The sequence below is a fragment of the Oncorhynchus gorbuscha genome, linkage group LG22 (genome assembly GCF_021184085.1).
Source record: "Oncorhynchus gorbuscha isolate QuinsamMale2020 ecotype Even-year linkage group LG22, OgorEven_v1.0, whole genome shotgun sequence".
In the NCBI taxonomy this organism is placed as follows: Eukaryota; Metazoa; Chordata; class Actinopteri; order Salmoniformes; family Salmonidae; genus Oncorhynchus; species Oncorhynchus gorbuscha.
In genome coordinates, this window is record NC_060194.1 from 11,079,587 (window position 1) to 11,106,762 (window position 27,176).

Below are 27,176 nucleotides of genomic sequence, written 5' to 3' on the forward strand. Positions count from 1 at the left end.
TCACTGCAGCGGTGAACAGTTGAGAAACGAAAGCTAGGGGGACTGTTGCAAAAAAGCGATTGATAGAAGCAAGAATACATAAAACAATCTTCCTTTTGAAGTTCTCTTCTTTTGTAGTATAAAGCTCTACAAAATCAAATAAGGTCTGTTCAAAGAGGGGATTGCTCGAAACGAAGATAAGGGTTTGTGTAGCACGCAAGTTGACTAGCTGTCTAGCTAACGTTGCTACGGCAAAACTGAATCACCGTTCTAACTGTTACTGATTGATAATCGACGTCGCTGATTTATCGACGTGCGCAAGTCGTCTTCGAAATCGGGGTGGTCGACAGTTCGCCATCCAACCCTGTCTTCCCCCTTGACGCAGTCCGAAGAGTGTACTGGTTCAGAGAATGCTAAAGAATGAGTCAAAGGGATACCTTGGTTCATTTGTTTGCCGGAGGGTGAGTAGCTATTATTTGCTGGGAATAAAGTTAGCTAGGCGACACAACATTTCGTGACTGACTTATAGTCAAAATTTGCTTGCATAGCTATCTTGGTGAAAATAACACCAATTTATTCCCAACATTGCCATTTTCCCAGGCGCGTGCATGTTACATTAGCAACTGCACTACCCGACCCATCCTCAGGCAGCAGCTAGCCAGTTGCAGTATCAAAGTAGGTACCACGGTCTAGCTAGCTAGGCGCTGGCCACTGCTTTTGTAGCCTAGTGTCAACACATCAGAGACATTACAGTACTGTCCGATGTTGACTTTTATCACAAACGACAATTATTTCATTTGATAGAAAACAGGTTGACACCCACGCATCACACTCCTCCACAGTGGTCGTGGTTTGCCCTGACAGATGAGAAGGCTCGTGAATGAAACATCTATGACGCACGAGCCTTTGTTGTTCTCGAGCAGCGGTTGACCGATTAGTTATAGCTATGTCGCCGAACATCATGATTACATTTCTTGACACATTTATTTAGCATGTTATTACACCGACAAAACACCTGTATAAAACACACATTTGTAAAGATGGAGAATATGCCCAGGCATACAGGATTCATACACTGTATCAACTGCTGCCACACCATTCCATAGACTGGAGAAAAAGGTCAGGTCAAAACAGTGTTGTAATCATTAATCCGAACAGGAATAATGATGATTGCACTATAATGATTACATTATTCCAAACAGTTGGAACGTTTTACAACTAAAACGATAGTTTTCTATTGGACAAATTCAGGTAGGTCCCTCCCCGTTTCGTTCCATCTGATTCCGTTTAAAAAACGTTTTGCAACAAAATTGGCGAAATGAATATGACCCTAGGTAGGCTACAATATGTTCGTTTGACTGACACACACGGTAGGCTATAAGTAAAACTCAACGCCACAATGTAATTCACATCAGCGGATGATCTCCCAGTGTTTATTTCAAGTGTCATTCTCATTGTCTAAAACAAAACTGTAAGAATGTCTCAATTGTAAACGTTGTCAACATACTACCTGCGTGTTTCCGTTCCTGTAGTGTATATTATTGGAGACATATGTGTCACTAATTTTCTAGCTTTGCTACATTGTAGTAGACCTTTACACTCAATACATCATGCTGACACAGGGGAAGTTGAAAGGGTTAAAGGGCACCTGTCTGTAGTCTAGGCTGTGGAAATTTGACTTGTTATTTGTGTTGATTCCATGTCAGACTGCTCCAAGTAAATTGAGATTGTAGATTGCAATGTGCATAGGGGCATTGAAACATGACCAGTTGGTTATTAGAGCCATTCTCGCAATTGGACACTAAATATGCCTACTTATCACGGCAAATCTAATTCTAGTATGGTTTTAGGCGCAAGTCTTTGGATGACACATTCAGAGGAAGACAAGATGCTGCTTGATTCCATTGTAGTGCCAGAATAGTTTTCTTCATTTCCTCTTTCTTTCTTAGCTTTGTTTTCCCCTTTTTATGTTGTTTACTTTGTCCGTCAGCCTCTTCTTTTCTTTCAGGCACTCTGCAAACTTTTAAAATGTCAGCATGTAAGGCCTATCTTGCCAAACCAGAATATTTTGTATCTCCTTCATTGGGCTATGAAAACGCAATGTTAGGGGCACAAGTTGTGACAAAGTTACTTCAGCGAGAAGCAAATAATTACAGTCCCCTTGATATTTCTCACAACAGGGCTCAAGGCCTGTGCATGTTAACTCTTACTGCCTGTTGTGTACACACACACACACACACACACACACACACACACACACACACACACACACACACACACACACACACACACACACACACACACACACACACACACACACACACACACACACACACACACACACACACACACACACACGCATGGAACAGCCTTCTGAATCTAGGCCAAAGGTCGCTCTTGCCTGTATGTGGGTTAGTCTGACAGAGAGCTCAGCCTGTAGCAGCCAGTCAGTACTCACCATGCATGATACTCACATTCAATAAACCTAACCTACAGATTATATACACAATGGTGACTATTTTCAGGAACCATTTCACTATAATTGTGCCTTGTAGTGCGCATTCCGCACAGCCCTGAGCCCATGTTGAGGTTCATTTGACGAATATTATTTGAAAGAGGAGCTGGAAAAGCTTGTAACCTAGCAAACACAGGAGTCACAATACATGAATAGTAACCCTCTTAACTCAGAGGAGGGGGGGGGGGCAGACAGACCATGTCAAGGTGTTACAGGCAAAAGGGCCAGCACCTCAGTTTGCACATTGTCACAGACAAGTTAGTCCAGTTCAAAGTCTCACAGGCAGTGGGTTGGCCCCTGGCCATAACGGTTAGAGACTATTTACAGTTGCACGTTTTTATGTTCAATTCAAGCTGAATGTGTGTCAATAGGCTGAACCTGACCCAGATCCAGCTGCTGCTAGCATTGAAAATCGGCTGGTTGTTTCCAGAAATACCAGGTCTAGATGTGGGTGGTTCTTACTCTACTTCTCCACTGCGTTGTTGGCCCCAATAAAATCGGAGTTGAATGATCCACCATTCACTTCAGGAGATTTTATGCCCGTGTTAGTATCACAAAGCTTCACAACGTTAAACCCCCCCACAAGCAACAAACTAGAATATAGCTGTTTGTTTGGTAGCACTTTCAATTACAGCACAGAATAAAGTAGTTAGGCCTATAACATGGTAATAAAGTAGTTAGGCCTATAACATGGGAATAAAGTAGTTAGGCCTATAACATGGTAATAAAGTAGTTAGGCCTATAACTTGGTAATAAAGTAGTTAGGCCTATAACTTGGTAATAAAGTAGTTAGGCCTATAACATGGTAATAAAGTAGTTAGGCCTATAACTTGGGAATAAAATAGTTAGGCCTATAACTTGGTAATAAAGTAGTTAGGCCTATAACTTGGAATAATAAAGGCCTAGTTAGCCTTAGGCCTATAACTTGGTAATAAAGTAGTTAGGCCTATAAATGGGAAAGTAGTTAGGCCTATAACATGGGAATAAAGTAGTTAGGCCTATAACATGGGAATAAAGTAGTTAGGCCTATAACATGGGAATAAAGTAGTTAGGCCTATAACTTGGTAATAAAGTAGTTAGGCCTATAACATGGGAATAAAGTAGTTAGGCCTATAACTTGGTAATAAAGTAGTTAATGGGAATAAAGTAGTTAGGCCTATAACATGGGAATAAAGTAGTTAGGCCTATAACTTGGTAATAAAGTAGTTAGGCCTATAACATGGGAATAAAGTAGTTAGGCCTATAACATGGGAATAAAGTAGTTAGGCCTATAACATGGGAACAAAGTAGTTAGGCCTATAACATGGGAATGGGAAAAGTAGTTAGGCCTATAACATGGGAATAAAGTAGTTAGGCCTATAACATGGGAATAAAGTAAAGTTTAGCACAGTATTTACTGTACTTTTTGCTATTCTGACCATCTTCTTCCCCTACTCTTTCTCTCTCTCCCCATCTAGGTGTGGGGGCACAGTGGGTGCTATTCTGACTTGTCCGCTGGAAGTAGTGAAGACCAGACTCCAGTCCTCTCATGTCACCTTTTACATCTCTGAGGTGCAGCTCACCACCGTCAATGGGGCCAGTGTGGCCCGCATGGCCCCCCCGGGACCCTTGCACTGCCTCAAGTAAGTTCACCAACACACAGGGGTCACAGAGAACATCCTACACATTATGTGAGTTTACAGGGTTTGGTGGGTCAGTTCTATTTTCATTTCAGTTCCAGACTATTCAGGTGATGAACTGAAATGTTTGCACTTACCACAGAGAATACACACTGTCTACTCAGTGAGGTTGGAGTCAATTCTTTGAAGTTTAGTTCAGTTCCAGTCTATTCTTGGGATGAGTGGGTGTTTATGGACATTGCACAGACAAAAACCATGTGGGTCAAATTCCGACCCAAAACGTTCACGTGTAACCTGATAAACTCTGTTGACATCAGTGCAGGGTTTCCGTGACCCCAACATTTATTGTCAATCTGATCTCTTATCAATTCAATTAATCAATTGAAAACTCACAACGGAATGGGAGTTAAAATAGAAATCATCCTAACCCTTGTACCAGCAACTGGCAAACCAACAGCAGACATTCCTCCATCATCAAACGATCGCCGACCCTCTCGGGAAGAGTTTATGTCTGGCTGTTTCACTGTCAAGGCCACCTACAGTATCGTACCTGCCCTTTAATACCATTACCGAACACCCTATGACTCAAAGATGAGTTACTGTAGACGGGAGTGTTACCAGACAGAAACATGTTTCAACTTCTCCTTTTTCATGGTTACGGAGCGGCCATCTTTTATTGTCCACAAAGGTCGTAAATGAAAGAGCCTACTTTACCCTGTCTAAATTGTTTTTATTCATCTAGGAGAGTCCTTCCCTGCTTTCATCATACTATGTTATGACTGAATCTTCACCTGCATTCAGCATTTTGATCGCAGGAATATGGATCTCCCTTACAGTGTCCGACATTAACGATGCCCCGGGACCAGTAAGAACATGTCGGGCCAGTGGATCTTGTCGGTGCATTTTTGCATTCCAGTTCAACATTTACCTGCTCTGTCGCAGTCTACCATTGAAGACTACAGTCGTGCTTTTTGAATTTGAGCAATACGATTGGCCGTTCGTTCAAGCACCACCAAGTTCCCGCAGTCGAGCACTCAAGCAGTACAGAAATGAATGCGTTCACACAGCACACTCAAGCTGTTCAGAGCAAAAAGACTTGCCCATCAATCAACTCGCTGAGCTTATTATTTTTTTAAGGAAAGTGATTTACAAAATGAATTGTGAACATACTAGCAAAATGCTGGCTACTGTTGATTGTCTGCAAAAAGAATGTTCCAAAAAGACACTTTAGCATTAGTCTTGGCTAGCCTACTGTAGCCAGGTCGCTATCTCTTTTGGAACACAGTTCTCTTAAAGGGTTAAAGGGGCAGCGTCCTATTTTTAGATCAAATAAAAATATTTTCAAAATGGCATACTTTACAAACAACAATGAATACAATGCAATTCTAAAGAATGGAGTAATGACTTTGCTAAATTATATTACACAGCTTTTTAATACATAACCAAATGTTGCATGTTAATAGCTGCATATTGAGAGAAAGGATGCCAACCTATAGGCTCTGTATGATCCCAATTAAAACCACACCATGTCCGGGCCAGTAGAAATTCTGTTTGGGCAAGTAGATTTCTGGCCAGGCCAGTGAGAGAGTTTACGTTGGACCCTGCCCACACACAACCACATAGCGGGAATAGCTTCTAGACATTATTTTGGTAAAACACATCTCAGATTGGGGATTTAGCCTTGTTTTCATCATTTCTGATAAGGCAAAAATATCCCTTATCATATTGGACAAGAACAAGTTGTTCCATAGCATACTTAAATCTGCCTCTCGCTCACTTGTAAAAATAGGAGAACAGAAGGGGGAGAGGCTTAGTGTGGTTCTGTTTTGGTTTGCTTATACCAACAGCTGTTAACATGCCCTCATCTTAAATATACCCCACCGAGGGGCCTGGAGGCACAACCTGTTTCACAACTGGCGTTATGAAGGGAGCATACAGTAAGTGAGGGTTAATGGAGGCTTGAGCGTATTATCTAAAAATACTGGGCCATAGACCTTGTAGTTGTATGTGCATTCGGAAAATATTCAGACATCATGACCTTTTCTAGATTTTGTTACATTAAAGCCTTATTCTATAATGGATAAAAGTTTTTTTCCCTCATCAATCTACACACAGAACCCCATAATAACAAAGCAAAAACAGTTTTTTTGAAATGTTTGTAAATGTATTAAAATTAGAAATTCAGACCCTTTACTTAGTACTTTTTGAAGCGCCTTTGGCAGTGATTACAGCCTCAAGTCTTCTTGGGTGTGACGCTACAAGCTTGCCACACCTGTATTTAGGGAGTTTCACCCATTTCTTCTCTGCAGATCCTCTTAAGCTCAGTCAGGTTGGATGGGGAGCGTTGCTGCACAGCTATTTTCTGGTTTCTCCAGAGATGTTCGATTGGCTTTAAGTCCGGACTCTGGCTGGGCCACTTAAGGACATTCAGAGACTTGTCCCAAAGCCACTCCTTCATCGTCTTGGCTGTGTGCTTAGGGTCATTGTCCTGTTGGAAAGTGAACTTTTGCCCCAATCTGAGAACCTGCTCCAGAGTGCTCAGGACTTCATCAAGTATCTCTCTGTACCTTGCTCTGTTCATCTTTGCCTCGATCCGGTCTAGTCTCCTAGTGCCTGCCACCGAAAAACATCCCCACAGCATGATGCTGCCACAAATGCTTCACCGTAGGGATGGTGGCAGGTTTCCTCCAGATGTGACGTTTGGCATTCAGACCAAACGGTTAAATCCTGGTTTCATGGTTGGGAGTCCCATAGGACGGCGCACAATTGGCCCAGCGTCTTCCGGGTTAGGCCAGTGTAGGCCGTCATTGTAACTGACTTGCCTAGTTAAATAAAACAATAATCAGACCAGAGAATCAAACTCCAAGGGGGCTGTCATGTGCCTTTTTAACTGAGGAGTGGCATCTGTCTGGCTACACTACCAGAAAGGCCTGATTTGATGGAGTACTGCAGAGATAGATGGATGTCCTTCTCGAAGGTTCTCCCATCTCCACAGAGGAACTCTGGAGCTGAAACCTGTTTTCACTTTGTCATTCTGGGGTATTGTGTGTAGACAGATAAAAAATGTATCCATTTTAGAATAAGGCGGTAACGTAACCGTGGAATAAAGGAAGGGGTCTGAATACTTTCCAAATTAACTGTATTTGTGGGTCTCAATGAAATACTGTAACGGTCGTCGTATGAGAAGGTGTGGACCAAAGCGCAGCATGGTAAGTGTTCATGTTATTTTTATTTAAACTGCACACAAAACAACAAAGGGAATGAACAAAAACAAAACAGTCCTGTCAGGTGCAGAAACACAAAACTACTACCCACAAAATCCATGTGGGAAAAAGCTGCCTAAGTATGGTTCTCAGAGGCAACGATAGACAGCTGCCTCTGATTGAGAACCACACCCGGCCAAACAACAAAGAAATACAAAACATAGAAAATGAACATAGAATGCCCACCCTACTCACACCCTGGCCTAACCAAAATAGAGAATAAAAGCCTCTATGGCCAGGGTGTTTGTCACGGGGGACTAGGTGTGTGAGGGAAGAATCAGGCGCAGAGAGCAGAGAGTTCCATAGGAAGAAGTTCACTTTAATATGGCACCAAAAGCAATGCCCACAACACAGGGTGCAAAAAATATGGCACCAACCCAAAACACAGGGTACCAGGTCCGGAGCACGAACACACCTAACAACACAAACGCGTAACACAAGAATAATCCCACACAAAACAAGGGTGGGTATACTAGCTTTAAATAAGGAAGCCCATCAGGCAAACACAAATAGACACAGGTGCAACTAATAAGACAAAACAAACAGAAAACGAAAAAGGGATCGGTGGCGGCTCGTAGGCCGGTGACGACGACCGCCGAGCACCGCCCCGAACAGGCAGGTGAGCCAACTTCGGCGGAAGTTGTGACAGCGTGACAAATACATTGTCAGAGAATCTATCTTTTCAAGGAAATTAAATATTACACTAGTTTAGTACAGTGTCTGTAAATAAATATTGATAAAGATGTGGAGGGTGCTCAACCAACGTGAGTCGAGTTACAAAACATAAAAATAAAAAAAATCCTAATTGAAAAGAAAATTCTAATTGAAAAGAAAAAGGTACAACGTGCACACATAGGTTAGGTTTCTATGATGAGCGAGCGTTGCAACGTTTCATTTTCAGGAAATCTTGATTTCCCATTTATTTGTCTCTGCCTGCAAATCGTCTTCTTAAATGCAGGCTATATCCTATATGCAAAGCGTTTTGGATGAGTCTCAAACAATCGTATCCGCCGATGTTGCCCTTCCGCATCTGCGGTGAAAGGTGGCAGAGCTACAGCGGTGTTTTGTCGGACCATGAGACATCCTTTAGCGCCCGAACGGTTTTGCCCAACAAAACATTATGACCCCTATATTCTCTGATATAGCCCAGTAATACCGACAGCCTAATATAATTGGCCACGATAATTTCTGGTAATTTAACCTATTTCTATGGTTATTTTTGCTCATTTTGATGTTGCCTACAGGGCACAAAATTGCTGGGACTATGGCTGCCAAGTGAGCTGTGTCACAGGTGCCTAAAATAACATTACGGGACTGCGATTGGGTTCGCGACCAGTTCTTGCGGTAGCGAGTCGGACATAAAGCCAGCGGGTGCGGTATGGAAAGCTGCGGGCGGGAGCAGGATGAATAAATCCATCCCACCCAGATCTCTAGCTGGAGGCTTGGTTCCGTCTTATCACAGCTCCGCTGCAGTGTTCTTGGACCTGCTTCTCTCCCGTCTTTCCCTCAGTCAACCTCCATGCTTCCGCCCTCGGGAAGCACTAGCTGAAACCCAACACCACCACTAGGCAGCACAGGGAGAAAAACCCTGCCGAAGTGGGTCAGCAGCGTACGCAGCGCTGGCCAAATGAGCTGAGCTCTGTGGCTGCGTAGATATGAGGGAAGACGCTGGAAGTCTTCTAGAACTGTGTTCATAGTTGAATTCACAGTTGAATCTCGTGTCCTTGATACAAGGCTATTTCAAAGCAGTGCGCGTGTGCTATCTCGGTGGAGTAGGTTAATAGTGGAATAACCTTGGCTTGAATTCAGGCTAGTGATTCCTATGGTGTAGGGTAGCAGCGATGTCAGGAAATGGGGTAACATTTTGTCATGGAGCTCATACACTGAGTGGACAAAACATGACACAGACTGACCAGGTGAATCCAGGTGAAAGCTCTGATCCCTTATTGATGTCACTTGTTAAATTCTCTTTAATCAGTGTAGATGAAGGGGGGGAGACAGGTTAAAGAAGGACTTTTAAGCCCTGAGACAGTTGAGACATGGATTGTGTGTGTGTGTCATTCAGAGGGTGAATGGGCAAGACAAAATATTTAAGTGCCTTGGTATGATAGTAGGTGCCAGGTGCACCGGTTTGAGTGTGTCAAGAACTGCAAAGCTATTGGGGTTTTCATGCTCAACAGTTTCCTGTGCGTATCAAAAATGGTCCACCACCCAAAGGACATCCAGCCGACTTGACACAACTGTGGGAAGCATTGGAGTCAACATGGGCCAGCATGCCTGTGGAACGATTTCCATGCCCTGACGAATTGAGGCTGTTCTGAGGGCGAAAGGAACGTGTCCATGTTTTATACACTCAGTGTATAGGCTAATGACACTATAAACACAGCATGAGCACAATCCTCAGCCATTACCATGTTACATAGAGGAGCTACTCGCACTGCGTGCCCTCACAATGTCATGCTGTTTCCATTGGAGGCCTGCCATCCATCTTCACTGTTTGGCAAGCCGCCTAATGCTACTTTCTTATTGCTCGTCGCCGATGACACAGCGTTACGCATCAGGTATATTGCCCTGTAGTACATTTCCTCTCGTTTTAAATCCCCATAATGTCCCAATGTCACACTCCCACAGACGAATGCTGAGATGCGTCATCTAATCGACTGCGTCATCAGTTATATTGATCCGTTTTTACACGTTTTTGGTTCCTTCCAATTGTGACTAATATTATAATACACAGATGTGTTTATGGTCCATTTCCTGATGCTGTGTGTTATTGTAAAATGGGACATAAATGCATCGGTATATTAGTTAAGATTTTAGGCAAAGGCCGATGTGCTATGGTCATGGCAGTCTGATTATACACATTGGCACTAGCCCACGACTGGAGCACTGTCTTGAAATCCATATTTTCTTATGTTTCAGCATAATGAATAATTAGCTCTTTCATTTAGCACTATGCTAACTGACAACGCCCCTCTCTCTCTCCCTCTCTCTACAGGTTGATACTGGAGAAGGAGGGACCCCGTTCGCTTTTCAGAGGGCTGGGGCCCAACCTGGTGGGTGTGGCTCCTTCCAGGTATGACCTCACTTGTACAATAATTATCCTTCCTGTTGTGACTTCTGCTGCTATTTTCTGTCTTTCTTGTGTAGGCTACTTCATGGAGCTTTTTTTTCTAGCAACTGCAGATTTCAACGTGGGTGGCGATGTAGATTTTATATTCTATTCAGCTGGGAAACAGAGATAATTACTTTTGTCTTTGGTTTTCCATCATTTGACCTCCGCTTCAGAATCCCTTTTTTGTTTTAAACCACAACCCTCATCGGAGGACAAGATGATTACCACAATTTACGTAATTTTTCATTACACCACACAGAACATAATCTTTGTTCCATGAAAAGAACAATACATGATGGCTACCGAATCTCAGTAAAATTCCGCTCCTGCCCCGTCCTCATTTTCCGCCTCCACCGGGGCATTATTCATTCTCCCTAGTGGTAGAACCCAGACAGAAAGGAGACCATTCTAAGTGTGAGCCATATTACGCAACAGCAGCCTCCGGGGTCCAGTCTCTGTTAATCAGAGTCACTGAGCAGAGCAGCGGCCGTCCACTGGGGCTGCTGCTGGGTCATGTGACTGAGGGTGTCGCTGCCGAAGTAATCGCAACGCCGCGGCACCATTGGCCCACTCTGTTGTTGTGTGTTAATCCCCCCTTCCCTGGGTGAGATGGTTCTTTCTGTCTCTGTTTATCTTACACATTTTTTATTTATTTTTTATCTCTGTATATTTCTCCATCTGCGTTTCTTTCTTTACCTTTTTGCATGTAGATTATGTCTCTCGCATTCTGTTTTTCTCACCTTCTCTGTGGCGGCGTTATATGCCCTTTGACGGTCTGCCCTGTTTCCGGCTGTGTATTTTGTCTGTCTAGGCTGTGCCTGTGAGTATGCAGAGTCTGAATAGTGTGTGTGTGTGTGTGTGTGTTTTCCCGTCCTCTGTGGAGTGAGCTACTCTCCCTAGCTGTGGCGGCTGGCTGCCTCGTGACGGGCAGGGAAGAGAGGGGACGTTATGTAAAGTCTGCCTCAACACTGCAGCAGAGCGAGACCAACAGCAGGGCACACTAAACCTGAGCACGCACACGCCTTTGCTAGCACTGCAGGACAGGAGAGAGGGAGGTAGTGAGAGAAAGGTGAAAGACTGACCTGAGCTCAGACTGCCTTGGAAAAATACTGAGGAGGAAAGAGTGAGAAATGCAAGGGGAGAGAAATAAAACTGCAGGGTTCCTCAATGCTGGACTGGGACTGAGAAAAAAAAGAAAAGAAAAAAAAACTCTTCACCCAATACTGCTCACCAGCGACTTGCCACTAACCAGGCTTTGCCTACAGTAACACAGCAGGACACCTCCTCTAACCAGGCTTTGCCTACAGTAACACAGCAGGACACCTCCTCTAACCAGGCTTTGCCTACAGTAACACAGCAGGACACCTCCTCTAACCAGGCTTTGCCTACAGTAACACAGCAGGACACCTCCTCTAACCAGGCTTTGCCTACAGTAACACAGCAGGACACCTCCTCTAACCAGGCTTTGCCTACAGTAACACAGCAGGACACCTCTAACCAGGCTTGGCCTACAGTAACACAGCAGGACACCTCATCTATCCAGGCTTGGCCTACAGTAACACAGCAGGACACCTAATCTATCCAGGCTTTGCCTACAGTAACACAGCAGGACACCTCGTATAACCAGGCATTGCCTACATTAACACAGCAGGACACCTCATCTAACCAGGCTTTGCCTACAGTAACACAGCAGGACACCTCATCTAACCAGACTTTGCCTACAGTAACACAGCAGGGACACCTCATCTAACCAGGCTTTGCCTACAGTAACACAGCAGGACACCTCCTCTAACCAGGCTTTGCCTACAGTAACACAGCAGGACACCTCTAACCAGGCTTGGCCTACAGTAACACAGCAGGACACCTCATCTAACCAGGCGTTGCCTACAGTAACACAGAAGGACACCTCATCTAACCAGGCTTTGCCTACAGTAACACAGCAGGACACCTCATCTAACTAGGCTTTGCCTACAGTAACACTGCTGCTGTGTGCTCTAGCTGTGGACAGATAATGGCTGATTTGCCTCCCCTTGGCAGCGGGCTGTCGAGCTGAGCATCTTGTTGGCCATTAGAGCATGGCTGGATGGTTGGCTGGGCAGTCAGCTGTTCATCCAGAGCACAGCACACACTCAGCATCACGGGCTTTAAATCAGTCCATTTCACCATAACTAAGGTCGGCTGTTACGTAATGCTTACCCTCTGACAAACGCACACTGAGGGCGACGTGAGCGAGCCAAGTGCAGGCTGTTGGTTGTAAACCCCCACAGTGGAAATGTCTACTTGAGTAATCCTGTGATTTGAGTTAAGTAGAGAGAGTAGGAGTTGCAAGGGCAATAAATCTCCAGCTAGAGCAGGGCATGTGATCTGGGAGTGGAGATGTACGAGCTACGCAGGAACCCTCCTAATGGACCATTACATGGGCCTAGATGGAGGTTTTTATGTGGGTTGGTGACATTGGGACACAGACACAACTACCCAAATGAAGGCAACTGGTTTCAGTGGAAATCGCTCATGTCATCAGTCCCAGGCCATTTACTCCGTGTCAATTTGGACAGAGGGGACGCTGCCTGTCATTTATACTGTGCCATTTTGCCCTAATCTCACAAGAAGGAAACGTTTTTCGTTTACTGTGTTGGTATGGACTATTGTGACCCAAGAAAATATTGTTTATTGGAAACGGCCCAGAGTTCCGGTGTTACCGGTTTGATTCACGGTATCCTTAGCTCCCATCAATTTCCTCCTGTTTCCACAGAGCCATCTACTTTGCAGCTTACTCCACTGCCAAGGAGAAGCTGAACGGTGTGTTTGAGGCTGACTCCACGCAAGTTCACATGGTGTCTGCAGGCCTAGCAGGTAACAGTCGTTCCACAACCCCCCCCTCGGCTGTCTATAACATCTGGTCAGTGCAGTTTCTACTGGCTGTTGCTGCTTTCAAAGTTCACTTGTTTAGACAATTGATTTCCAGCAACTTATTTTATTTTGACGGATTACATAGAAACATCAAGGGGATATTGTTTATTTTTTAATATTTATTTTTTGTTTTTCTTTTTACATTGTGTTATGGGGTGTATGGAGTTGCTGTTTTCATTTGAAGATAATTCAATGTTTTAGAAACATTGCTCTCGCTTATATCCAGCTATGGCTATGTGCTAGACATTGCCACTATATGGCATACCTTGTTGTGGACATTTTCTTGTGTTTTGAATATCAACCACAGATGGTTTGTCCGAAAGCACAATTGAAGACTTTCAGGATCAAACGGTCAAACCCCATTTTATATTTATAGTGACAGTGAAGAGGTTACGGTTTATTCTGCTCTTCAATATTGGAGTTCTTAAGTTAAGATGTGAAAAGAAACCTTTTGTCAAAGCACTTAGAAAATACAAAAAAAGTGTGAAAAGGACAAAGCACACATTTAACTGTTGCATTTTGTACGAACTGCGTCTATTCATATATTTAACTGCTCTCTCTCTCTCTCAATAGCTTTTACACTCAGCGAATAGACCCACAACTGCTTTGTCTTTAACCTACAATGATATACAGCCAACATGGCAGAGGCTCAACATTTCACTACATACCACTATAATACTTACCAGTAGCTGGCTGGTCCAGCAATTTGAAAAAAGAAACATCCTCAAAGTTTGGGTTGTGCTTTCTGTCCCACCCCCACTTCCCCCAGTTATTTTTCTCCTTTCCCCATTTCTTCATTTGTCGTCTCTTTTGAGGCTCTTCGGAGGACCCTAAATCGTGTTGACGTACCAGTTGGTTGCTAAACAGTGAGTGTGGCCCTTCACACGCTGTCTGTGCTGTGTGTGTGTGTGTGTGTGTACAGTAGTAAAGGGCCCCAGGGTGCTAACATGTCAGGGGCCTCACTGCGGGAGGTCTCCTCGCCTCGCGGCTACACGTCGGCCGGACGTTGTTGGGCGGACGCCTCAGGTAGCACCCCATTTCCTTTCACTGGTATGACCATTATGCTAATGATGATGATGATGATGATGATGATGATGCTATTGATGCTAGTAATAATGATGATGCTGATGATAGGTCACGGCCAGCTGGTTTGCAGCTCTCGTATCTCCTGTAAATTTAATGTGATTGCGCCGCCTTGATACACTGCCCCCCTTCCCCTTTTACCAGCCTGTTACACCCTGCCCCGCCCCCCACTGTAAAAAGGAAATGAACATCACACTTTGATTTTCCTTTAAAATCGGCATATGAAGGGAAATGCTAACCTTGTCACTATTAGAGGTTTGAGTGTCCTTATTCGGCTTGTCCATTCAACATCGTTAGTCTTGAACAGTGAACACAGCAGACGTAGTAAATCTGTCGTTCACGTGTGGTTCAGCTATGTACGTCCGCCCTCGCCTTTGAAGGAGGCGGCTTAACGGGAGCTCTCCACTGTGCCTTCAGTGCCTTAAATATGGCACCCTTGTACGGTGGGGTCCGAAATGATTGACACCCTTGATATAGACGAGCAATTATGACTGTAAAATAAATCAATTAAATACTGTACGCTATATTGTATGCTAAAAAATATGCAATTGCTGAGTCTTTTTTTTTTTTTTACCAAGTAATACTCAAAAAGGTAGGGGTCAAAATTGACACCCATAAATATTATTATAAATAAAGTAGTCAGAAGTGTATTATTTGGCTACATATTCCTAGCACACAATTACTACATCAAGCTTGCTTCCAATTTGTTGGGAGCATTTGCTTGTTTGTTTCGGTTGTGTTTCAGATTATTTTGTGACCAATAGAAATGAATTGTAATACTGTATTGTGTTATTTTGGAGTCACTTTTATTGTAAAAAATAAATGGTTTCTAACCACTTCTACATTAATGTGAATGCTACCAGGAGTACGGATAATCCTCAATGAATTGTGAGTAATGATGAGTGACAAAGTTAGAGTCAAAGATCACAACCCCAAGACATGCTAACCTCTCACCATTACAATAACAGGGGAGGTTATGGTAATGGTGAGAGGTTAGCATGTCTTGGGGTTATGATCTTTGACTCTAACTTTGTCACTCATCATTATTCACAATTCATTCAGGATTATCTGAAATGATAGCCTTAAACTAGGTTGTAGATTATTTGACCCCCTCGACAATAATATTGCTGCGTTTAAAAACAATATGAGGACAAATCATCATGTCAGTTACCTTCAGGTCGGAAAGTCTGAGTTCCCGAGTTGGAATTTCGAGTTGGATGACTGTTCAGTGCTTTTTCCCCCAGTCGGAGCTCACCCCCCCAGAGTCCCCAGATGTTTTGAATGCGGCATTGGTGACCCTCTTTGTGCAGACAGATGGATACCTTCTCCTCCTCTATCATGTATTTTAATAGAGGGCTCCATTCAGTTTAAAAGCACACTGCATTACAGCAGATGACTGCAGTAATAACACTGGAACTAAGCCACACCATTGAATTTGTTTAGATATGAAACAAAGGAGCCCAGCAGGAAAAGGCTGACTGACACTCCAGAAAAAAAGAAAAGGAAAATGACTGTTTGCGAGGTCAGGCCTCCACACAATCCTTTGTCCAAAATACTATCAGACCCGATTGGTGGTATTCTTGAATTGGCATATCACAAAACTGCTAATCAGACGTTCTAAGTTAAGTCATTTATAGACTATATTAATACATATGATATTATATGCCATTCTTTATAAACCAGCTTGACAAGGTTAGCATTTCAACCCTCTCTTGCACTACTTGACCTATTTTTATTAGGACAGCATTGACGGTGTCCCCAATTTTTTTTGTGTGTGACCCCATTGCTCCGGTTTTAGACTCAATAAAAGTGATTATGGTAATGATACGATGGTACACAAGGAATGGCACCTGTAGCATCAGCTAAGAAAATAATTGAAAGAAAATATTGGATTCTTATTGTGTACCTCGCATGTTTATTTTTTTTGTCCTGCACATCATTTGAATTCTACCAGAGGGCTGATGTTCTGTTTACGACAGACTTGCATTTTTCTCTTTCTTTCCCTTACCAAGAAAGACATACCTGACAAAACGTAGGGGAGAGAAACGACACGAGACGTCCTCTTGCATTTAAAACAGGTGTGGGTCGGGAAAGGTCACGGGGTCGGGGGAAGAGATGTTGTGTGACCCCTTTCTTCTCTCACCTTTAGTTGTTGGTTTAACAAAATGGTGGGTACAAATTAGAGGTCGACCGATTTATGATTTTTCAACGCCGATACCGATTATTGGAGGACCAAAAAAGCAGATACCGATTAATCGGCAGATTTAATTTTAATTTTTTTATAATGTAATAATGACAATTACAACAATACTGAATGAACACTTATTTTAACTTAATATAATACATCAATTAAATCAATTTAGCCCCAAGTAAATAATGAAACCTGTTCAATTTGGTTTAAATAATGAAAAAACAGTGTTGGAGAAGAAAGTAAAAGTGCAATATGTGCTATGTAAGAAAGCTAACATTTCAGTTCCTTGCTCAGACCATGAGAACATATGAAAGCTGGTGGTTCCTTTTAACATATAATAATAATAATAATATATGCCATTTAGCAGACTCTTTTATCCAAAGCGACTTACAGTCATGTGAGTCTTCAATATTCCCAGGTAAGAAGTTTTAGGTTGTAGTTATTATAGGAATTATAGGACTATTTCCCTATTGGATGTTCTTATAGGCACTGTAGTATTGCCAGTGTAACAGTATAGCTTCCGTCCCTCTCCTCACTCATCACTGGGCTCGAACCAGGAACACAACGACAACATCCACCCTCGAAACGGCGTTACCCATGCAGAGCAAGGGAAACAACCACTGCAAGGCTCAGAGTGAGTGACGTTTGAAACGCTATTAGCGCGTGCTAACTAGCTAGCCATTTCACTTCGGTTACACCAGCCTCATCTCGGGAGTTAATAGGCTTGAAGTCATAAACAGCGCAATGGTTGACGCACAAAAGTGCTGTTTGAATGAATGTTTACGCGCCTGCTTCTGCCTACCACCACTCAGTCAGATACTTAGATACTTGTATGCTCAGTCAGATTATATGCAACGCAGGACACGCTAGATAATAACTACACATGGTTGATGATATTACTAGATAACTAGTGATTATGATTGATTGTTTTTTATAAGATAAGTTTAATGCTAGCTAGCAACTTACCTTGGCTTGCTGCATTCGCTTAACAAGTCTCCTTGAGGAGTGCAACGAGAGAGAGGCAGATCGTTATTGCGTTGGACTAGTTAACTGTACGGTTGCAAGATTGTATCCCCCAAGCCGACAAGGTGAAAATCTGTCGTTCTGCACCTGAACGAGGCAGTTATCCCACCGTTCCTAGGCCGTCATTGAAAATAAGAATGTGTTCTTAACTGACTTAACTAGTTAAATAAAGGTATAAAACATTTTTATAGTTTTTAAATTGGCAAATCTGCACCCAGAAATACCGATTTCCGATTGTTATGAAAACTTGAAATCTGCCCTAATTAAATTGGCCATTCCGATTAATCGGTCGACCTCTAGTGCAAATGTGGGAGTGGGGAGGCTTAGGGGATCTTACCTGTTTATATAAAAGTGTGTGTGTGTGGGGGGGGGATAGTGGGTTGGGAGTGATGCATTGTCCTCCTATTTTTCCTGTTGAAAAAAAAAGTGGGATTAGGTAGGATTGGTAAATTTCCTCTCCCATCTATGCATTTGTGGGTGGGTGGGTTGGTTGGTTGTCTGCTGCCTGTGTGTGACTGTGGTACAGAAAAGCCTGTGTCTATTTTAGGGCTTTACTGTAGCTTTCACCCCTGCGTGAGGGGGGGGGACAGCCCCAGCCACCTCAGCCCCCCCCCCCCCATATCTGCAGGCTTCTAGCTGCAGCTGTGAGGCGGAGTAGCTTTGCCCCTACTCTGTGAGTACACGCCATAGACGCTATCTCTCTTCTTCCTCTTCTTTTACTTCTTCTTCCGCAGACTTTTCATCCTCTTCACGCAGTTGCCTTAGAACTGTGTCCCTTGAGACAGTAGAGGCTCTAGATCGAGACTGTACTGTAGAACTTGTTTAGAGAAGATGCTATCGTCCATCTTAGCTCTTGGCGCAACGTAGCACATATGTATACCTCTGTTCGTTTTCCAATGGCCTTGTTTGACTTCTGTTGTTTAGAGATTACAGTGCCTCGACCACAACGGCACAAAGCACACGCGATGTGCCAGATTTCTGTCCGTCTTTAAATATGCACACCTTATTGTCACACTACCATTACCGGCACCTTACACATTTGTCGTATACCTCGTAAAGTGTATGACATAACACTCACTTCTGAAGTAACATACTGACTTGATGCACTGTCAGGGGATTCATTGGGGTGGCAGGGTTGCCTAGTGGTTAGAGCGTTGGACTAGTAACTGGAAGGTTGCAAGTTCAAACCCCCGAGCTGACACAAGGTACAAATCTGTCGTTCTGCCCCTTGAACAGGCAGTTAAACCACTGTTCCTAGGCAGTCATAGAAAATAAGAATTTGTTCTTAACTGACTTGCCTAGTTAAATAAAGTTAAAATAAAAAATAAAAATTGGTCTCTCGGATTGAAAACTCATTCAGACCCAAATTAGTATAAGCAACTTATTAATAACACAAAAATAATACATGTTTTGGTATCACTTATATACAGTACCAGTCAAAAGTTTGCTCACAACTAGACATTCAAGGGTTTTTCTTTATTTGACTATTTTCTACATTGTAGAATAGTAGTGAAGACATCAAAACTAGGAAATAAAACATATGGAATCATGTAGGAACCAAACAAAAGTGTTGAACAAATCAAAATATATTTTAGATTCTTCAAAGTAGCCACCCGTTTGCCTTTTGAGAGCTTTGCACACTCTTGGCATTCTCTCAATCAGCTTCACCTGGAATGCTTTTCCAAGAGTCTTGAAGGAGTTCCCACATATTCTGAGTACTTGTTGGCTGCTTTTCCTTCACTCTGCGGTCCAACTCATCCCAAACCATCTCAATTGGGTTGAGGTCGGGTGATTGTGGAGGCCAGGTCATCTGATGTAGCACTCCATCACTCTCTTTCTTGGCCAAATAGCCCAGCTTGGAGGTGTGTTGGATCATTGTCCTGTTGAAAAACAAATGATACTCCCACAAAGTGCAAACCAGATGAGATGGTGTATCGCTGCAGAACGCTGTGGTAGCCATGCTGGTTAAGTGTGCCTTGAGTAAAAATAATAATAATCACCAGTGTCACCAGCATAGCACCCCTACATCACACCTCTTCCTCCATGCTTCACGGTGGAAACCACACGTGCAGAGATCATCCGTTCACCTACTCTGCATCTCACAAAGACATGGCTGTTGGTACCAAACATCTCAAATTTGGACTCCTCAGACCAAAGGACAGATTTCCACCAGTCTAATGTCCATTGCTAGTGTTTCTTGGCCCAAGCAAGTCTCTTCTTCTTATTGGTGTCCTTTAGTAGTGGTTTCCTTGCAGCAATTCAACCATGAATTTCATGCAATCTCTCTGAACAGATGTTGAGATGTGTCGGTTACTTGAACTCTGAAGCATTTATTTGGGCTGCAATGTCTGAGGCTGGTCACTCTCTAATAAACGTATCCTCTGCAGCAGATAACTCTGGCTCTTCCTTTCCTGTGGCAGTCCTCATGACAGCCAGTTTCATCATGGCGCTTGATGGGTTTTTACGACTGTACTTGAAGAAACTTTTAAAACTTCTTGAAATTTTCCGAATTGACTGACAATGTCAAAGTATTATTTGAGCTGTTCTTGCCATAATATGGACTTTGTCTTTTACTAAATAGGGCTATCTTCTGTATACCACCCCTACCTTGTCACAACACAACCGATTTTGCCTTTTAACGCATTAAGAAAGAAACAAATTCCACAAATGAACTTTTAACAAGGCACACCTGTTAATTTAAATGCATTCCTGGTGACTACCTCAAAGCTGGTTGAAATAATGCCAAGCGTGTGCAAAGCGGACAAGGCAAAGAATGGCTACTTTGAAGAATCATAAATATAAAATATTTTGATTTAACACTTATTTGGTTGCTACACGATGCCATGTCTTATTTCATAATTTTGATGTCTACACTTTTATTCTACATTGTAGAAAATAGTAAAAATAAAGAAAAACCCTTGAATTAGTAGCTGTGTCAACTTTTGACTAGTACTGTATGTACACTGCAATCGGAAAGTATTCAGACCCCTCGACTTTTCCCACATTTTGATACGTTAAACAGCCTTATTCTAAAATCGCTAAAGCAAAATTTAATCTCAATCTACACACAATAGCCCATGATGATAAAGCGAAAGCAGTGTTTTTACAAATATTTTTGCACATGTATAAACAAATACATTATTTACATAAGTATTCAGACCCTTTTTGTATGAGACTCAATTGAGCTCAGGTGCATCCTGTTTCAATTGATTATCCTCGATGTTAATACAACTTGATTGGAGTCAATCTGTGGTAAATTAAATGGACATGATTTGGAAAGGCAGACACCTGTCTATATAAAGGTCCCACAGTTGACAGTGCATGTCTGAGCAAAAACCAAGCCATGAGGTCAAAGGAATTGTCCGTAGAGCTCCAAGACCGGATTGTGTCAAGTCACAGATCTGGGGAAGGGTACTAAGAAGTTTCTGCAGCATTGAAGGTCCCCAAGAACACATTGTCCTCCGTCATTCTTAAATGGAAGAAGTTTGGAACCACCAAGACTCTTCCAAGAGCTGGCCGCCCAGCCAAACCAAGAATTCCGGGAAGAAGGGCCTCCGGGAGGTGACCAAGAACCCAAAGGTCACTTTGACAGAGCTCCAGAGTTCCTTTGTGGAGATGGGAGAACCTTCCAGAAGCACAACCATCTATGCAGCACTCCACCAATCAGGCCTTTATGGTAGAGTGGTCAGACGGAAGCCACTCCTCAGTAAAAGGCACATATGACAGCCCACTTGAGGTTTGCCAAAAGGTACCCAAAAAACTCAGACAATGAGAAGCAAGATTCTCAGGTTTGAAACCAAGATTGAATGTTTTTCAGCGGCAGAGACTGGGAGACTAGTCAAGATCGAGGGAAATATGAACGGAGCAAAGTACAGAGAGGTCCTTGACGAAAACCTGCTCAGGACCTCAGACTGGAGCGAAGGTTCACTAAGCACACAGCCAAGACAATGCAAGAGTGGCTTCGGGACAAGTTTCTGAATGTTCCTGAGTGGCCCAGCCAGAGCCTGGACTTGAACATGTCTGGAGAGACCTGAAAATAGATGTGTGGTGATGCTTCCCATCCAACCTGACAGAGATTGAGAGGATCTGCAGAGAACAATTGGATAAACTCCCCAAATACAGGTGTGCCAAGCTTGTAGCGTCACACCCAAGAAGACTCAAGGCTGTAATCGCTGCCAAAGGTGCTTCAGGATCTGAGTAAAGGGTCTGAATACTTATGAAAATGTGATTTTATTAGCAAAAATGTCTAAACCTGTTTTTGCTTTGTTATTGTGTGTGTGTGGAGAAAATAAAAATGTATTCCATTTTACAATAAGGCTGTAACAAAATGTGGGAAAAGTTGAGGGGTCTAAATTCTTTCACGAATGCACTGTGTGTATATATACACGCACGCCTAGTTCCCCTGGGAAATACCACTTTACCTCCTCTACTCAGAGATAGTCAGTTATTCCTCTTAGGTCCTCATTAATAATTCAAGAAAGCCAGACTCCATTTTGTTTCCTCATGGTCCGTGGCAACCGATGAGGCCTTCAGCTGAGGCTCACACCATGACGACACAGCACAGTTACTTGTTATTTATATGTAGGCCTACTGTAAGGCTGAGCTCTGCCCATCTGGGAGCTAGCTACTAATGTTCACATTAAATTTGACAAAATTCATTGACTCATTAATACGGTAGTCCTTTATCAGGCACTCTTAACCAGAGTGAATAATAATAATATGAATTGAGGAGGTGGAACAATAGAACAGCACTATTATACTTCTATAGTGCCTGTTCTGTACATGACATTCAGGCCCACCTTTTTTATACATAATTAAGAATAGTATTTGATTAAATTACAGCCAAATCTTAGATACATGTGTTATAACTTCTAGATATGATAATGAAGAATGTTAGATACTTTGACTAGGCTACATCTTTAAGCTGAGTTTTTTTGTTGTCCGTGCTGTATTACAATCTTGATTGAGGAATCCTGTGAGGACAAACCGTCTGCCTTAATCGAACGATGATTAAGGCCGACTGAATGAATGAGGTTCATTTTTACATAATCTCTGGCCTGATTTCCGGAATACCTGGGATAAGGAACGGTTTTACGAGACGTAAACAAACGGCTCATAAACGCAGCTTAAAGATGTCAACAATGCTTTTACACACTATGGCCAGTTGAGAAGGAAAGTAGCTTCGTGTAGAATTCACCGGGGTTGTATTTCACAAACGCAGGATCGATAGATTGGCCAGCACTCAGTTCTAACTCGTACTTTTTCTCGTTCATAAAGCCAGCTGAAGTTTATGTCATTCGGTTGGGTTACTGCGAGTATTGAGTCGGTAATATCATTCCCGATTTTCAAGTTTTTCTTTCTTTATCATCCAGGAAATCGAGGAAATGTTCTTAGCTGGCCAACTCCTTGCTGGTGCTTTGTGAAATACCCCCCCCCCCCCCCCCCCACCCGTAGGTCAGTGTACATCTTTGTCCTTGGATAGGCTGTCTTTCACACTGTGTCACTCTCCCCGTCTGAACCTCTGAACTCTTCTTCCCAGGGTTCACTGCTATCACTGCAACCAATCCTATCTGGCTGATAAAGACCCGTTTGCAACTGGATTCCAGGTAAGTACTTAGCAGGGAGTCTGAATCTAGGCCATCGGCCGATTTAAATTTTTAAAAATGTAGTTTTCCCCTTAGCTTATGTTATTCCCCAGCTGTTTCATATTTTACTGGTTCTCTAACTATGTTATGGGTTGTCATGCTTATTTGACTAGTTTCATATTGCATTGACTCATGGTACTAGGGGAAAGGGTGTTATTCTGAGTATTGCATATACTTTATTGGACTTTGCAAATCCCTTTTCAATTATTACCTGTCAATTGTTTGCTGTATGATCAAATGTCCTTTTGCATACCTTTTGCATACCTTTTTTGCTATGTTCAACTATTACATTTACTCACACGCTACATGTTTTTACCACAGGAACCGTGGCGAGCGGCGCATGAATGCCTTCGAGTGCATGCGGCGGGTCTACCAGACGGAGGGCTGGCGGGGCTTCTACCGCGGTATGTCTGCCTCGTACGCCGGCATCTCCGAGACAGTCATCCACTTTGTCATCTACGAGAGTATCAAGCGCAAGCTGATGGAGTCCAAGGCCCAGGCCAGCATGGATCAGGACGAGGATGAGTCGGTGAAAGACGCCTCAGATTTTGTGGGTATGATGCTGGCAGCCGCCACGTCCAAGACCTGCGCCACCTCCATCGCCTACCCCCACGGTATGCACCTACACCTTCCATTTCTATTTATTATGTGACCTCAAAGAATAAATTAAAAGAAAAGACAAATTAAGACAATGTATTCTGATCATATCTTTGATTCTGTTTTATTATTTTAAAAAGTTCAAACGAAACATGGTTATTAATACATAATTTGGTTGTTGCTCCCATCTCACGGGGAGGAAAAGTTATTTTTTCTTTTTTTCCATATTAGTATTGGTAACGTTCATCATGTTGAAGAAATATTGTCTATCGTATCCGTCCGGAATTTCTATACTGTTGTGTCCATGTTCTAAGTTAGTCCCCTCTTCTCTACCCCCTCTTGCCTCTTCCTTTGTAGAGGTGATCCGCACCCGGCTACGAGAGGAGGGCAGCAAGTACCGCTCCTTCTTCCAGACATTGCTGACAGTACCTAAGGAGGAGGGCTACCGCGCCCTGTACCGCGGTCTCACCACCCATCTGGTCCGCCAAATCCCCAACACCGCTATAATGATGTCCACCTACGAGATGGTGGTCTACCTGCTCCAACGCTAGCCCCTCTCCTTCCTGTGTGGAGAGGAAGTAGGAATTGACTGACTTGGTTGGGGATATCTAAGATGGAGACCAAAGGAAAACCGATACTGACCAGAACCAAGAAGAAGAGCGCCCCCACTAATTCCCCACCAACAACCTCAACCCCCCTAAGCCTACAGGCCACCCCACAAGGGGGCGCTATGGTCTGGGATGATAGAGAAAGGATGGGGTGGGAAGAAGAGAGAGGGACGGCGAAAGACCGTTGGGTCAGTCCTTTACAGAGCCTGTCAAACAGTCTCAAAGATAGACGGAAATCATTTTGTGGCCTTAAAGAGTTTAGTCTGTCTCTCTGTAGAATGAAACTAATCTGCTTTAGCCTGTACGGAGATGACAATCTGAAAAGGGGAATGCAAGAAAACAATTGATTAAAAAAAAAATGGTGTCATAACAACACTGAACATTATAGAAAATGTTTATTGCAAAATGTTCCACCAGTAGTTCTATTTGATTAGGTTAGCACTTTTCCCCTAGGATTCAGTATATAAGCCAGGGATGGGCAACTGGCGGCCCTTGGATCAACTTCCCCGAACTCAGTCGGGGTCTCAACTTACTGTTGCAAGTTAGAATAGCAGAATATACAAGGTGCAATTTCAAAATGCATCAGCAGTTTCTCTTATGTCAGTCACTGACAGTCAATTAGCCCATCCATGTCAGCGAAAAATGTTTTTGAATAGTAAGTTAGTCAAGCGGCTGGTGGGCCCGCATTGATTTTGTTACATGCTGACCACACTGCTTGCATTGCAAAATAAAATTTACACATACATGTTATTCAATCATTGCACCCACACTGCTCGCGAGCGTCTGCGTAGCCAATCGCTAAAATAGAAGTCAGTTCTATTTGTGACGCTCAACTCGGTGCAAGTTCTGCCTCTCCCATCTCATTGGTTTATAGAAGCAGATACCCACGTGCCATCTCCTTATTGGTTATACCCACGTGGGTGATTGAAAGATGAACTGAGGTCGGTCGTTCGTGGTAATACTATGAAAGTTAGATGCCAATTGCCATATAAAGTCCAAAGAAAGAAAAAGCCTGGAAAGAGGAAAGATGACTAGAAACGATTATGTTGACCGTTATGTGTGGATTAATTGTGCATCAGGTAAAATAACAACTCAACATTTATATCCCAGGACAAATTAGCTAGCAACAGCAAGCTAGCTAGCTAAATTGCCATAAATGTTTAATGCTTTTTGACCATGTCACCAAATTAATTTAATTGGTTGAGTTTGTTTTGTTATTTCAACCTGCGTGTCGTGATCACGTTTGGTGTGGGGGCGACAAAATCAATTGCGCACGATGGCGCACTCACACGTCTGGTCTGGGCATGGTGCTAGTCTCTCAGTTTCACTCATAACATTTCTCTACACACCATGGCCAAATGTGTAGAATGACAGGAAATGGGGTGTAAAACAGCTCATTTTCCTCTCCGCCTCATGGCAAGATGATTAGAATGGCATGAAATAGTTTATAAAGTTGCAAAAAACTGTACTCTAAAACTTAGTCTCTGTCAAGAGGGGGGCTGCTAAAATGTTATGCTAGCAAAGTGACGGAGGGGGGTATGGGTATACGTATATGTGGGTATGCAGACCTGTGAGCAACTACAGCCCAACTGCTACACAATTTCTTGGTGTAGCTCCCACCCCCCATAAAAGTTGTCCATCCCTGATGCAAGCTCATGTTTGAAACAAGCTGTGCATGCTTTGTTTCAGCAGCTTGAACCCAAGCTTGGTGTTTAAGGAATGTCAAACAAACATTGGCGAGGGAAGTTGTTTTTAAAGGACAATTTTACGTTTTTACAACTATCTCTAAATGGTACGCTATAGAAGGATCCAGACACTTTTTTGGCGATTTCACTTGTTTTTGAGGAACTTACCCCCAGCCAGTGTCACTTCCTCAATGTCGCTGAAAAAAAAACATGAACAAATGCTCCAAAAACATCCAAATACGTCATTTTAATTCCAAACTTTATCTGCAACGTTATATTCCACTTTGCGGCGACTCGAGCTGCTTCCCCTATCCAGCTGTTCCATTCTTTGGTAGCCTGCTGCTAGAATGGACGGATAAGTATGGCTTGAGTCACAATAAAATGGATTATAACGTTATAGATAATGTCCGGAATGACAATTTCATGTGTACAACATCTAAAGACCTGCGTCACTACTGAGAGCATTTCCATTTCTAAAATGACGTATTTGGGTGTTTATGGAGTATTTTGTTCATGTTTTTTCATAGCCCCCGTACTGCACAATATGAATGAGGAAGTGACTCACTGGTTGGCCTACGTTTCTAAAAAACAAGTGAAATAGCACAAAAAGTGTCTGTATCTTTCTATAACATGCCATTGTAAAAACAAAATATATATATATAGAGATGGTTCTTAAAAAAAAGATTTAGGCACTGTTTTTCTCCCCCCCAGATCATTTAAGATCTCTAATAATAAATATAATATATGCCATTTAGCAGACGCTTTTATCCAAAGCGACTTACAGTCATGTGTGCATACATTCCCCCGGGATCGAACCCACATTTAAGCGCCATGCTCTACCAACTGAGCTACAGAAGGACCACAGCTAGCTATATGATAAGAGAATAGCAAGCAAACATTTCATGTACTGCAACGAGTTTGTCTTCAAGCATTCCCCTGAAGG

The 27,176-nt window shown here is 42.9% G+C and overlaps 1 protein-coding gene across 1 annotated transcript; it reads left to right on the top strand.

Moving 5' to 3' along the window:
- LOC124009301 (solute carrier family 25 member 36-A-like) lies at positions 1-25,404 on the top strand. Its single transcript, XM_046320958.1, has 7 exons — positions 1-440; positions 3,952-4,116; positions 10,375-10,452; positions 13,244-13,344; positions 23,238-23,304; positions 23,665-23,957; positions 24,298-25,404. The coding sequence occupies exons 1-7, from the start codon at positions 400-402 to the stop codon at positions 24,489-24,491; spliced, it is 939 nt and encodes a 312-aa protein (XP_046176914.1). The 5' UTR covers positions 1-399; the 3' UTR covers positions 24,492-25,404.
- The last annotated feature ends 1,772 nt before the right edge of the window (positions 25,405-27,176 follow it).